Source organism: Gambusia affinis, linkage group LG13 (genome assembly GCF_019740435.1).
Source record: "Gambusia affinis linkage group LG13, SWU_Gaff_1.0, whole genome shotgun sequence".
Taxonomy (NCBI): domain Eukaryota; kingdom Metazoa; phylum Chordata; class Actinopteri; order Cyprinodontiformes; family Poeciliidae; genus Gambusia; species Gambusia affinis.
The window spans coordinates 15,931,842-15,947,284 of NC_057880.1; the positions used below are offsets into that span (position 1 = coordinate 15,931,842).

Here is a 15,443-nt window from a genome sequence, read left to right on the forward strand (position 1 = left end):
CTCGACGGGGTTCAAAATGACTCTTGTCGAAAGATAACTGGCTGGTGAGGAGAAGCGAACTGTCTTGTTTTGACGCAACGCATTAGATCCCAGATCCTTTTGTTTTTCCTGTTGCGTCCGACCAGCTGAGCATGATGTAGAGCAGAGGGGCTCAAGTCCAGTTCTGCTGTCCTGCAACATTTAGAAGCATCCTTACTCCAACAAACCAGGATCAGCTCTGAACAGACCTGCTAACGAGGCAGTCATTTGATTTAGGTGTGTTGGAGCAGGGAAGCATCTGAAAGTTGTAGGATGGTAGAGCTCGAGGACTGGACTCGAGACACCTCTGATGTAGTAGGAAATCTCCTCCTTGCATGTGCTGCATGTTACTTCTGCTTTTGATGTTGTCTTTTCACATTCCAGGTTTAATCTAATGTATGTATTTGCATTTTGCAGTTACATTCTGAATCTCGCTTCGTCTTTTAACCCGCTGCAAATTAAGTAGATTTTGTAGATAAGGGAGCAGGATTTTAATATAGCTCCTGCTTTTTGTCAAACAGGAGACTTTCTCCCTCCACATATCCACCAACATCTTCTTCTTCAGCAATAGCTGATTTCTTCTGATTATCTATAGGAGTTTAAAAATCCTCACAGTGATGCGCCCCCCGGGACCGGCTCTCAAAGCTGGACAGTCCCGGACTTCAGCTGGATGAAGACCAAAGAGAGGCTGCAGGGGGGACCTCAGATGTTTGCTGTCAAGAAAAATGTGTGTGCTCGCTGCTGTGAGCTGGAGAGGAGCAAAGAAAAAGCTGAACCAGCAGAGGAGGTCTGTTTCAGTGACGTTATTTCACGTTCTGTGTAGATTCTGTTTTAGCTGGATAAACAGGATTTGCTTTACTTTTTATTCTTACCTTGGGTTGCTCTAGGATGCCTGAGGGTCTTTCAATGACTGGTTCCCTCTGATTTCCTGTAATATGATAAAACATAAGTTAGTTTGCACACTGTGGAGCAGCACACATTGTGATTAAAAAGAAGATAAAAACAGAAGGCTTCCTATCATAATGATGGCAAGCCTTTGTAAAATAAAACAGCAAATTTTAAACAAATGGAAAAATTCTCTTTTAGAAGAAAGAAATATATCAGCTAGAGGAATTGTCTCCCCAAGGTTTGGATTCAGCTTCAAAAATGAACATTTCTATATCTGCTTAGTTATCTTGAATACTAAATCTTTTTCATGCAGTCCAGTCCAAATACTATAGTCATTATTAAGATGTAAGAAACATTTCTTGAAGAAAAGCGACATTGAAAGTCTGTTAATACTTTTTATGAAAGTTTCATGAGTTCAGTCATTTCTAGTTGATCTAACAAATTTTGTAGACTGATCATTCAGCAGCCCCAGTTGAAAGTGTGAATTCTCTTTTTTCCTCTTTGAAACTTACTTGTGCTGAAAACAGTCTGTCTTTTTTTTAAATCTGTAAAGACTGAAAGTTACTTAGTCTGTTGTAATTTTAATAAATATTTTGTCAACATGTTCTCCTACCTGAGCTCCTGATCTCTGCAGCTCCTCTAGAGTTACCTTGGTTCTAATGGCTGCCTCAATAATTAACACTGAATCAGCACAGGCATTTCCTAAAATTAATATTTCTGTCACACGAATCCCAATAAAATTCATTAAGGTTTCTAGTTGTAACCAGTCAAATTGTTCTCAAAAATTAGAAAACCTTTGAAAGACCTTCAGAAGTAAGAGCTGTTGGTCAAGAACACTTCAACCTATTACAAGAATGTATTTGGAAGATATCTAAATGAAACAATAAATTATATGTTTGGAAATGTTTGCATGTTTGTCACCGGCGGACAGTGAACACACCAGTTTTTCTGTAATCACCAGAGCTGTGCAGGCCGCCTGTCCACAAGAGAAGCTGGGCCGTGCCTGTTTTGCCATCAGAGAGGTGAAGCACAAGAGGGCAAGAATTTTTCACACCCCAGAGCTCTTAATGCAGGGTCCGGTCTCCATGGAGACCCTGTCTGCAAGATAAAGACGTCATCAGTCACAGGCTTCCTGAGATCTTCTCCACTGAGCGAGACGAGTCCTCCTGCAGAATCATCCACCACTCAAGTGCCATTAAGAGTAAATTCGCTCTGCATCTTACGTAAATGTCAAAACATCCCTCTGGCATGGCCAGAACCATATCGGGAGCACCTGTCTGTGTATTTATAATCCATTTTCACCTCTTTGTTAGTTATACAGAGCAGCTCGTATCATATAATCTAAGGTTTATTAGTGATCAAAGCATTTCTTTCAGTTGCAGATCAAAGTATCTGGCCAAAGTGGTCGTTTGGGGATCAGCATCGCGGGTGGAAAAGGTTCTCTGCCTTATAAAGATCAAGATGAAGTGAGTGGTGGAGTAGGAGAGCAAATATTGCCCAATCTGTTGCAACATATCTCATCAGTCATTCACTCAGCAGCTTCTTGGCTCCCTGAACGAATGTGATCTGAAGCATCTGCCTCTAGAATCTCAACAGCATTTACAAACGGACAATACTTTGCATTTATTGTTAGCTCAAATCTTTATCCAGGCCAATAAGCTTGCTTTGTTCTTTCCCTCAGGGCATTTTTATTTCCAGAGTAGCTCAAGGAGGGCCATCCGAAAAGGCTGGGATCCTTGTTGGAGACAGAGTACTTGAGGTAGAAAACAGAAACTTTAATTTCTTTTTACTCTGGGAAAATATTCCATGAACAATCTGCTGTACTATAAATCTTTGGTTTATCACTTGTCACCAGTGGGGGGCAGCACATGACCAACAAAGGATTCTCAATAAATCTCCAGACATGTTACTTCCAGTCTTTGGGCTCCCACTTCCATTCTCTGATGCAACAATTTCTAACTTGACCTCTGCCCTTCCAGGTCAACGGCGTCAGCATGCAGTGTGCAACCCACCACGAAGCAGTCGCTGCCCTCAGGAATGCCGGGTGCTGCATTAAGCTAAAGGTGCTCAGAGAAAGGCTGCTGCCCTCAGACAATTACGTCCCGACCGTGCTTCTGGATCCACCGGACCCGGCGGGTCGGCCGGTGTGCCAGATTAGCAAACAGTCCCAGCTGGAGGAGTCAGAAAAATGTTTGCCCAAGAAGATTGAGGCTGTTGTCTGCAATGGGAACAGTGCTGTAGGTGTTTTGACAAAATCTTCAGCATGAGCAGAAAAAAATCTTTTAAAATCAGACATTGTTTTACAGCTCACAATCATGACAGATACAGAACAGAACACTGTCAATGTTTTCTCTTTCTTGTACAGCTTGTTCAGTTTTGTTGATACCGCAAACTTTTTTTTTTATGTGTTTCAGTGCGATTCTGACAGTGATCTGAACAGAACCCTGTCTAAAATCGAAGCAGAGGAATTAAAATTGGACTCACTCAAAGAGATGAATCACATAATGTCCGTAAGTAGATTAATGATTATTTACAATTGGCTATTTATGCTGCCAGTATTTGCACCCCTTGATTTCTTTCACATTTTTCCTCTGGTTACATCCATAGACTCAAGCAGCATTGACTTTTTTTCTTTTTTTTTTTAGATATTCTGTTAAACCACTACAAATTGTATAATTTTGAATCTGGATTAAAAAGATTTGTTAAAATCCAAATGAAATGTTGTGCATTTCTGTTTTGGTCTGGTAATTTGTACGTTTTGAGAGTTAAATTTTTTTCCCATTTTTCTTTTCAAAATAAAACAAATCCAGTCATATCCAACTGAGAGCCTTTATGAACAGGAAGTGTCAAGTCAAGGACAATTGGCTGGATAATTCTAATGCATGCCGCCCAACTTCAATATGAGCGTTCTTCACATCGTCGAGAAGTGCTCAAACTGGGAGAATCAATGTTACACTTAGCACCTGCAACTCTAAACCGAACAAATTAAAAGTGGTGTCTGCATATGGACAGTGCAGCTTAAAACAATGTTCATAAGAGATTCTACAAGCAGAATCTCGATAAGTTTGCATCTATGCAAGACTCTTTGTATTTTTGAATAAAAGATTACACATAACCATATTAATTTTAGGATTTTAAGGATTTACTAAAGATGTTAAGTGTTGAGACAACCCTAAAGCCTCCTACATGCTTCATCTGAAGCAGAGCAGTTCACCTAGTTGTGGGCCGTCCATTTTCGCACACACCTTTCATACAGTGGCGTAGATCACCTGGTTTTTACAGTACATCTGTTTTCTAATTCAATCCATTTTGGAATAAATTACATGTTTCACATTTTCCATTGTAAAAACACTTTAAAGCCATGTTAGCATTTCAGTGATGCTCATCTTGTGTTTGTCCATCATGCAAAGTATAAAATAAAATACCCTGATGTTTGTGGTTGTAACGTGACTCAATGTGGAAAATGTCAAGGGGTAGAAATATGTTGCAAGGCTCTATAGTTAACACATAACCTCCATTTCTCCCTTAAGCATGTAAAACTAACTCTTAAAGACATCAGATCCCTTACAACTTGCTTTTTTTCCCCTCATTCTTTTTCTTTTCTTCTTGCAGATCCCCCGGATTATACTCACTCACCCCTCTACCTCAGATGAAGATGTTGAGCTCTTGTCACAGATTCCCAGAAGAATGTGGCTTCGTGACTGACAAGCAGACCAATGTGGGCACATTTACTCATTTGGAGCCCATTTTGGAGTTTTGTGGATGCAATAGAGGGACCAGTGGTGGTTCCTCTTTTTTTCAGGGATATACATTGAAGCGTAGGAGTTTACATTCGCTCAGCATGGGCTTGTTAACCATATTAATTTTAGGATTTTAAGGATTTACTAAAGATATTTTAAAACATGTGGACTGATAATACAAGATACAAATTAATAGATTTTACAAACAAGAATCTGATGCAAAAATGTATATTTATAGCAGATTTTCTCTGGTGCAGGTTCAATTATAACACATTCCAATTAATATTTAGATAAATGTTCCTTAAGGAAAGAAACCTCAACCAACACCCACTATGTAATATTTTTTTTTGTTTCCTGCCACGGTCAAGACTTTTTTCCAGTACATAAACTTATTGCTACCAGGCTCTATCTGTTATAAAAATGATGTTTGAAATAATTTTTCTTTTGAAAAATCCCAAAATAGATGCAATAAAGGTTATTTCTTTTCTAACTGTGCCCAAATTTCAATGCTCTAGCTGATGAGTTGAGATTATGATAATGAATCTGAACACTGTGCTATTTCTGAATTGACCCCCCCATTAACATTGAAACAGAATCTTAGCATAATACTGCCACCACCATGCTAGGCAGCTAGCATAATGGTATGATGTGTAAAAGTATTAGCTTCATTCCACTTGCTATAATTCTTGTCATCTCTGCCAAAAAGCTTAATCTTTGGTCTTATTTGACCAAAATTTTCAAATAACAGAAGGTATGTGTCTACACAATTCAGCTTGTTTGTACAAATTTGATCCTGTGTTTAGGACTTAAATATTTATATTTAAAAAAATATTTAGTTTGTATGTTGTATCATTATTTAAAAACTTCATAGGATGCACCAAAAGCCTGAAAAAAGCTCCAAGTCCACCTAACACTCATGGTGATTTTTAGCATACTTAAAATTAAGACCAACAGTGTTGCTACTGAGGATTACTGTAAAACCAGTGGAAGGAATTTTTAGCATCAACCATAATTGCTGCATTTAGAGTTGAATTTAAGTCCGACGAAAACTTTTTTTTTTTTTTTTTTTTTTTTTTTTTTTTATAGAACCAATTTGTGAAAGTGAAAACACTTGTTTTGTTTGTCAAAAGCAATGACTGATGTTTGCTATATCTGTGTTACAGCGCTCTGCAAGATTTAGGTACCTCACACTTACATAAGTGTTTCTATTCCTGACAGTGTGAAGCCTTTGACTTTTTTTGGTCTATCTTGAGATGAAATGACTCATTGTTAAACAGATTGCACGGCAGGAAATCTGATCTCACTGAGGCATTATTTTACGTCTTCACATTAAAGATAAATGATGTCTCATGAGAATAAACACAATGCAGAAAAAGATAATAAAACATCTTTTTATTCACTTCACAAGACAAGGATATGTAAATTGTAAATGTGGTTTATACTTTACTTTATGTTACATGTTTTCATATTCTCACGGTAATAAAAGCAATTCTTTTTCTTAATAAACTGCAAACATCTGTTCCAGTTGTTGTTTTTGTCTTAAAGAGGCAGCAGAAGACATTTCCAATGTGATGTTTAGGCTGAAAACAAGAAAATCACTGCATATCACTGACTATTCTCCACAAGTTCTTGAAATACACAACAACCCCCTGTAGGTTGGCAATTGGTAAAATAAATATGCGTCTTCCATGTGTTGCTGTGCAACAACAGCTTTTGGGTGAAACTCCTCTGAGGACACAGTCTTGTTGGAAAGCTCTTGTATTTGCCACAATCTAATTTAGAGTCGATTAATGGAAGGTCAGGCTGACTCTGGGGAAGTGTCTCAGGACGCCTTTCTGTAAGTCAGGGAGATGATTCAAGGGGGAGGAGCACAGCTTTCACGGGAAAATTAGTTTTCCATCAGGTGCCCTTGTTCAAAATGTAATGCAGTCGTGGCTAAGCGAAAGTCCACCCTCTGCCATTTCTAGTTTTGCATAATGAATAATCTGGTATTCAGCCAGAATGTCCAATTATCTAGATATATTCCCAAGTGTACAAAATCCCGCATCTCAGTTTCCACCATGTCAATGTTATTGATAGGTTTTACATTAGTTGTTTAATAAAACCTAATCTAATAGTTAATGTTGAATAAATCATGTAAGGTTTAATTTAGATAAAATGATCTCCAGATGTTTTTTCCACACATGGAAAAATATGAATAAGAAATATCCCTGATGTTACATAAGTACTGAACCTGCTTATTAGAATATAAGCATTGTTGGTGTTGATGAAATCTTTAAATTTAAAGAAATTAGCTACCTTTATTGCTCAATGGGATTTTGACCCATTCTGCAGAATTGCACACAAACTCCTTAGCTCTCTCGGGTTCTGTGAGCTCCTTCTAGGACTTTTAGTCCTTCTCACTAATTTTCTATAGGACTCGGGTCAGGTGACTGACTGGGTCATAGCAGTCGTATTTTCTATTTTAGAAGGTGATTGAGAATTTTCTGGGCAGTGTGTTTCAGATCAATGTCTTACTGAAACATCCATCCTTGTTTCATCTTCATCATCCTGGTTACCTGTGGCAGATTTATATCAGAAATGTCACAGTACATTTGTCCATTCATCCATCCTTCAATTCCATCAGGACTGCCAGTACCCAATGCTTTTGCAGGCTTGTCTAAATTTTGCTCAACAAACTTTAAACAAGTTTCAGCAGGCTTAGAAAAGAGCCAAAATAAAAACTCTTTACTGAAAAGTAAACCTCCCCACCGATACACCAGTTGGTTGATCCAAAATTTATTAGGTAAATAAACTTACAGGTTTAGCAATTTGTTTTGTTGAACACATCAAGTAATCAATTCGTTTTGCTTTTACTCTGCAGCCAGAAGCAAATTACATCTTTCCTGAATAAATAAACCAATATCCATCAAATTTGTCCACAGATGGAAACTCTAAAAGTAGATTTTACTTTGCAAATAAAATGGGCAAACCTCAGAAAATAATAATCTCTATTAATTTTAAAATCTAACCTTCACACTTCTATTATTAAAAGAATGAATAAAGTTTTTCACCGGGAACAAAGACCACAACCATGTATTTTTTTATTCAAACTGTCTGGAGGACATTAAAGTTGAAAAGGCTTCATTACATATTTAAAACTTTAGTCTATTAACACAGGGAGTACCTGGTGCTGCAGTCTCTCCTTTGGCACCAAAAGGGAATGAGGACAATTGGGATGAAAATGTTGCTATTATACAGAATCGTATTGCTGTCACTTAAGAACATAAGGTTTTGAGCACTTTCCTGTTGCAACATAGCAATTATACTGTGCAAAAGTGATGATGTATTTTATAAACTTAAGAATCAGATTGTGTAAATGTGATAACTTCATCCACCATCATCCAGATGGTGGCAGCACTCTGCATTAAGTGCATGCAAACGAAAGATGTTGACAAGTTTACAGGAAGTGGTCAAGTTTTACTTCCTGCTTGGTGTAAGACATGGAGAGATACTGATATCCCTTTTAAATACTTTTTCAGCACTGTGTAAAATAATTATTTCTTATCAATCAGTATTTGAATATTTTGGATAACATAATTTTTCTGTGTTGATTAATTCTGCATTGATCAGATAAACAGCAAGCGGACCGCTGTGCTCAAACCAAGGTGCAGTGACTAAGTGACTAAGGAGACATGTCTAAATAAAACTTTAAATTCAACAGAACTGTTTACTGACGGACCCTACATAAGAGAACAGGATTGGCTTAGGTTGAGAGACTACAAAGGAGAGAAGCTTTTTGGGAAATATGTGGGAAGTGTAATTGGTAATGACACCCTGGGGATCACCCTTGGGATGCTCTCTTGCACTCTCCTTTTGGCAAATATTTCAAAAAGTGGTATGGTTATGCACTTCTCACACCTCTTCAGTGCCAAAGAAACTTGAAAGAAGTCTCTGGAGAGATGTGTGGAACCTCTAAAGAGTCTTTTTTTCAACCTCAAAGAGCCTGAATGTGGACTAAGGATAAATGACTGAAAATTAGGAATTATGAAAAGATGGAAGCTGCAACAACAGACATGTTTGCTACTAATCTTATTTTGAAGTCAAGCAACAGGCCAGTTATCTTTTGCTTCTTTATCTTTTGATCACCAAAAGATAAACAAGAAGTGCTTTGTCCAATGTGACGGTATTGACTTTAAGAAGTTTAAAGGGTATGAAATCTGGCTAACTTTAAAATAATATTTATCTGCTCTACTCTATCTGTGAGTGGAAGTGATTTTGCTCAAAGGGCCAAAACACAGACAATCCCTGTAACTTGGCTAATAAGGCAACAAAATGACTTTGAGAAAAATCTATAAAGCATAAATATGCAAAGAGATAAAAGTACTTGGATACAAAGACCCTTTGAAGAAAGAAAACTGACTGACTAAAGAAAACCAGAAATCACATCCATAAAAGCTATTAAATAACTTAACAATAGCCCTTTAATTGAACAAAAAAGAAAACATTAAACTCAAAATGTCTATTTAACAAGATTTTATTGTATTGCTTCTTTCAGTGTCTATTGTCTTTTCTTCATCTCTGTAGACATCAAACTTCAAACTGGAATAGCCTACTAACATTATTGTGTTGTACTGTTGCAGAAGAGGGTTTTTTAAGCTTCTAATAAAAATAACAAAGAAAGTCAACAAATGTAGCTTTATAGTTCTAACAAATGATGAGTTGCAACTGCATTTTCAAAAATAAAACCTTGCATGAATGCCAAAATAGTTTGTTCAGTTATCAATTTATTTGCAACCAACTTATGAATTCGTTTTCACGATTCACATTTTTAAGATTTATGAGCGTAAACTCAGGTGTCTTCAGAGACAACAGAAGGGAAGCAAACTTGTTACGAATGCTTTGTAACTTCTATCATTGAATAAACAAATACCTAAAACCTATGAACTCGTTTTTACATGCAATCTTGATGCATGAAGTCCTCTTTCTGTCTTTTTGATGCCCCTGTCCACCATCAGTCAGTAGGCCAACAAAGGGATCACACTTAAAAAAATTTGAGTTGTGTTTACCACAGTGGCTTTAGAAAATGAAACAAAATTTTATCTAATCATAGTGGGCATTGACTGTTTTCCTGAAAGTTCTTCTCCCCAATTTTTAAAGTACTTCACTGCAGTGACAGTGGAGATGGCAGGAAACAATTCACAACATTTTTTGTTCAAAATGGGAATTATTCTATTTTTACTGTGGATTGTAAAACATTTTCCAACCCCCAAAATTCTCTTAGGTCTTAAGCCACTCATGCAACTGTATCAGGTTCTTAGAGAGTCAGATTTAAACTCTAGAAAAAACCCCTAAAGATTACAGTTCTATCACAACATAAAACGGATGTGAAACTACTTTAAGGAAGGTCAGAGAAGTCTGGCAGGATAATCATGGGATGCAGCAGCTTAGTCCCCATCTGATAATATATTCATGAATCAAAGGTTCAGAGCTCTACATCTACATCTGTAAAAAAGCAGCACACGCATTTCAAGTTTTTGCCTGAGTTTCCGACTGCAGATTGGCAGTTTGTGTTTGTTGACAGCATTTACAAACGGAAAGATGAACAGCAGGGCATGCATTGATGAATTCAGGATGATGAAGGTAGTAATTTTGCACAATTCAGGAAGTTAAAAGCTTCAGTGTAGAAAGAGAGGAGGAAATTACCTATCACTAATTCATTGACTTAATACATGCAGAGATGGGAGCAGATGAGTGTGGGCGGGGGTCACTAGTGTGACCAAAGTGTAAAGGTTATTGACATTAGGAAACACATTTGACACTAAAGGTCATGAGCAGTGAGGAAAATGAAAGAAAGAAGATGGTGAGATAAAAAGAGACACAATGTGGGCTAAAATTGGATGAAAGTGAAAAGGATGCTGCATTAGTTTTCAGGAAATTCAGTTTATTTTTTTGTTTGATTCACAGGAACATTTGTGAATCAAAAAGACAGAGATAGACAATTAATCTTATGTCAGGCTGAATTCTGCAAACATTAATGACACATTGCAGTGTTTCCATGATGGAGGGTTTTTCTAATTTTCTCCAAAGGTTTCTTCTACACAATCTTAACAAACCTACATGTTTTACTGTTTTTGAATAAGAAAACATTTGTTGTTCAAAGACTAACTTTTCAGACTTGAATTATTAACACTTTACATACAATATAAGGTAGCAAGTTTGTTCTTAAATTAGATGTATCCATGATCATTTCCTCTTTCTATCATAAAGCAATTTAATTCACTCATATAAAGATGCAATTATTAACACTTCTGTAATTTTGAACAAAAAAGCCATAAAATCAATAAAAATGTTATTGCAGGAGCCTATTCCAATATTGTATGAATACAGCACCTTCTAGCATTGGTAAATTGTTCCCAAGGAGGAACCAGACTTAAGCAGCTGTCCAGTTCTCTGCCTGATATCTTGGTTGATTTATTTTGACTTTCCAATCATGTCAAATCAGAAAGCAGTGTTTCAGGTGTGGTCTTAAAATAAATCCACACGTGTGCCTCCAATTTACTCAAATGTGTCTGCCTCTCTGTCTATCTATAATAAATTATGTTAATCAGAGAAAATACTACCGTAAATTTACAAGGAAACATAAAGAGCATTGGGGGGTCATGTGATCTGATGAGTTCAGATTTATCCTCTTCCAGAGTGATGGGCGCATCAGGAAAAGAAGAGAGGCAATTGAATTGATGTACCCATCATGCATCATGAGTCATCTGGGGCTGCTGTCGTTGGTCAGCTCCAAGTTCACCAACATTGTGTGTCTAAAGAATGAGGTCAGCTGGCTGCCTGAATGTACTGAATATATTGTGATTTTTTTCCCCTTCCCTGATTGCACAGAAAGTGAAAATCCATAACACATCAATATTTTTTTTCTTGGAGTCTGTTCCATCCCAGAGAGCATGGAGCTCAAACAAGAGTTCAGTATGAGTTGGATCAACTAGTCGAGACGCTTCCAGCACATCGCCACCTTTGATCTGTACTTGGCTGCTCTTGCTAGCTAATCCACAAGGTGGCAATTAGCTGACAGCTTAGCTCCTTTTCAAGTGTTGTAAAAACGCACATCCACTGACTCAATTGCAAACTCATTAAGCAGCATCAATTTCAGGGTGCTCTGAAGCCAATATGTTTTACATATGGAAAACATACTTGGTTTGGATGGGACAGAATGTTCTTGCACTTCTATTATATGACTATTTTTATTACAAGAGCAGTAGAGCCGCTAAGGAGATCATTTTCCTGGCCACTGACTTCAAACTAAAACTAGGCACGTAAACACAAACAAAAATCTCTGCCAGTTCCCTGACCTGAGGAAAGATGCAGATGGCGTCTCGTATAACAGTGACCTACAAAGCTTAGGAGCCAAGCTTGATGTTGATCTAAGGCCACTACTGCTTTTTACCTCCAGACATGAACAGAGTCCAGCCCCTGATCATGAGACTGGTTAGGACTCTGGCAGTAAACCAGGGTAGACTTAATTTTTACTTAATTGACATCTCCCATATTTTACATTTCATATAATCTCAGTTAATATTATGCTCATGGGTTTAAATAAATTCAAATGTATTTTTGCAAAACAAAATGAGAACTTTTCATTCTGACAACTTGGAATTGGCATATTTTAACATAACTTTATGCTGTAAATGTTTTAAAGAGATTTTTTGGCAAAACTTGCCCATGTTAATGCATGTTAATAAGTTTTCCCCTTCCTGACTTGATCAGGCTGTCTACTGATTAAACCATTTGATCAGGCTGTTGCACATGCAACGCTTCCCCTGTGCGCTGCTGTTATTAACAAAATATATGCCTTAACCCCAGTCATCATGTTATTCTGCCAACATGCTGTGGCTCTGAAAAGTGTGTAATGACCGTTAAAATGCCAGAATTAGTCATTTTAAAGATTGTCAATAAATATTGTGACATTTATTTTTTACATTACAATTGAAAACTGAACAAATGTTTGAAACCATTGTTGTAAATGTGTCCACACCATTAAGCTTATACTTTGTTGAATTACTGGTTGATCTAAATTTAGCATCCAGTCTTTAATTTGGAGTCTATTAGAATGCCAGATCTTAACTAGCCAACATTTTGCCTTGAAACATGTCTGAGGTTGAGAGGACAGCTCTTGTTCGCCGCCCTCCTCAGTGGACTCCTTTACAGGGTTTCTGTGAAGTTTAGTTCTGGACTTTGAACAACACAATTTTCTTTCCAAGTCATTCTGATATTGATTTCAAAGCCCTTTTGGACTCTCTGTGGTCAGATACAATGAAATCTTTCTTCATTTTCAAGTTTCTATCACAGATCTCTGCGCTGCTCTTGGCAGGCGAGCGAGACTGAAGTTTTTCATCTCTTGGGATTCATTAACTTAAAAAACAATTTTCCTTCTTTGTCTGCAGGAAAATGTAATGAACCTCCATCCTAAAAACTAAAACTAGCTGAACATTTGAATTATAATTAGATTTACTGACGTAGAATTACTGAGAAAAAACTTAGAGCTTTATTTTTACACATTAATAATTATAATGCTGTTTTTTGGAGTGTACTTGTTTGATTTTTAATTGGGAAAACATATTTGACTTTTATAATCAAAGGGCATGAGAAATATCTACATATGACAGGAGGAAGCCGGACTTGCAACCTTCTGACAAACCTTTAGCCACAGTCACCTTCATCGTACATCAAAATTCGAATCAAAGTTGCATGAAAACTTATATTTCTTGTCTCATATTCTATCTTCACTTTTCCTTTGGGTTTCCTTCCCTGTCTTCCTGTCACTGCAGGTCTGGTTAGATGATAGAGAATACTCTACATAACATGCTTTGTTACTATGTCTTGCCTCTGGTAAATATTCAGTTTGGGTCCCACTTATCTACACTATGTATAGATATCGTCTTATTAATATGCAACACCAAAAGTGGCTTAAATGCAAACAGGTGGCAGCACAGGACCATGCTTTAAGTCATTGTAGTTTCCTCTGTGGGTAGACAGGGGGAAAGAGCCAGCAGGAAGAAAAACAGACAAGAGCAGCTGTGACAGAAATGAAGACGGTAGTAAGAAGGATTAGAACAGAGGTCGGCTTTCTCTCACTGATAAGGGAGATACACAAACAAACAACCAAGCAATAGAATTAGACTCATGCTGACAGAAAGCTTATTATTGGAAACCACCATATCAGTCAGTCACAACAGACTGTTGAATAGTTTGGATTTGGATCACATTGAAGCAAACAGGTTATATGATACTGTTTAAACAGATGTGTAAATACAGAAGTGCATTTAACACTTCTTTAACAATATTCAAACGTAAGAAATTCTTTAGACTATATAGGTTTATTTTGTGTGACTCATTCATTAATCTGTCATAACTGTTAACATCGCTCAATATTTTCTTAATTTATTTACAGCTAATTTAAAATAATTTCCTAAATAAATCAATTTTTAAAAGGTAGCTGGCTCAATTAAAGGAGAAAGAAAAAGGCTTGTTGTGCATTTCTCTGAAATAAGTCACAGTACATCCGTGGTTAGAACAGTCGAAAACTGCGATTTACATATTATAATATTGTTACATTAATCCTCTTACGGGGTCTCTCTGCGTGGAGCTTGCATGTTCTCCCTGAGTATGCATGTGTCCTCTCTGGCTACTCTTGCTTCCTCCCACAGTCCAGAAATCTGATCTGTTAGGTGATCTGGTTTTCTTTTAGCATGAGTCCCCGGAGTCCTGCCAGAATAAGTAACAATAGACAATGGAAGTCCAAAAAATGTCAGAGCACATAAAAATCGAAGTCCAATTACATTGTTTATTTATACTGGGATTAATATGCATTTAGGCAATTTTTAAAAGCCTAAATGATGATGTCATGATTTTTTTTTAAGACACCACAACTTCAAAACACATATTGCAGTGTACAAATGCACTCTGAGAAAAACATGTTTGTTTTTGGAGACAAGTCATTTGGTTGGATGCAAGTAGAGTGTTTTGCTGCAGACGAGCCTGGTGCACTTGGATTCATTGTGAGTTCATAATTAAGTCGACTCAGGTATTTTCAAATATTACCCAATCACGGCTTCAAAAGATCTTCACTGTGAGTTTCACAAATAGGCCTTTCAGATAACCTCATGAAAACCGGTGGCCTATTATAAAAACTATGATCCTTCCAGATGAGACCAAGACATAATTCATTGAAATAGAAAATCCTGCCAGGGGAAACATCCATCTATCAGTTTAATGCTTGTGGAGATTTCATTGTTCACAGGCGAACAGTTCCTCGGCCCTTCAATGCGACTTCAACATGTCTCGTCATCTGTGTGGGGTACTGAGGGAACATGGAAGAGAGTTTGAACACATGTGTTTTCCAAATTAGTTCCAAAGAAGCTTCATATACTACAGTACTACAATTTTTTGGAGTGGTCATAGCAAAGCTCTGATCTTATAGAAAATTCATGGACAAAAGGTTTTTGGGACAAGCTGGAAGGACAGCCCAAAAGGTTTGAAATATATGTAAACTTTGCAATTTTAAGGCGGTGAAAGACAAACAAGCAAAAAGTTTATTATTCTGATTTCTTTTTATAAAGTGTTCGCAAATATGTGTTTTCAAATGGGTGGTCAAAACTCCTGTTATTCATAAAGTAAAATAAATGAGCTACTGTGGAGCTGTCAGTTTGTCCTGGCATGTAGCACATTGTTTCTGCTTCCCAGCATACAGACTGGTGTCTGCAGGCTATTTGTGGATATAAGGCATCTATAAAAGGAAATCTGTTGGACAAC

At 37.1% G+C, this 15,443-nt stretch overlaps 1 protein-coding gene across 1 annotated transcript; it reads left to right on the plus strand.

Moving 5' to 3' along the window:
- The first annotated feature begins 291 nt into the window (after positions 1–291).
- On the plus strand, positions 292–5,712 carry LOC122842752 (disks large homolog 2). The gene is made up of 8 exons (XM_044136893.1): positions 292–333; positions 614–805; positions 1,868–2,107; positions 2,283–2,372; positions 2,588–2,665; positions 2,886–3,143; positions 3,321–3,416; positions 4,519–5,712. The coding sequence occupies exons 1-8, from the start codon at positions 292–294 to the stop codon at positions 4,609–4,611; spliced, it is 1,089 nt and encodes a 362-aa protein (XP_043992828.1). The 3' UTR covers positions 4,612–5,712.
- The last annotated feature ends 9,731 nt before the right edge of the window (positions 5,713–15,443 follow it).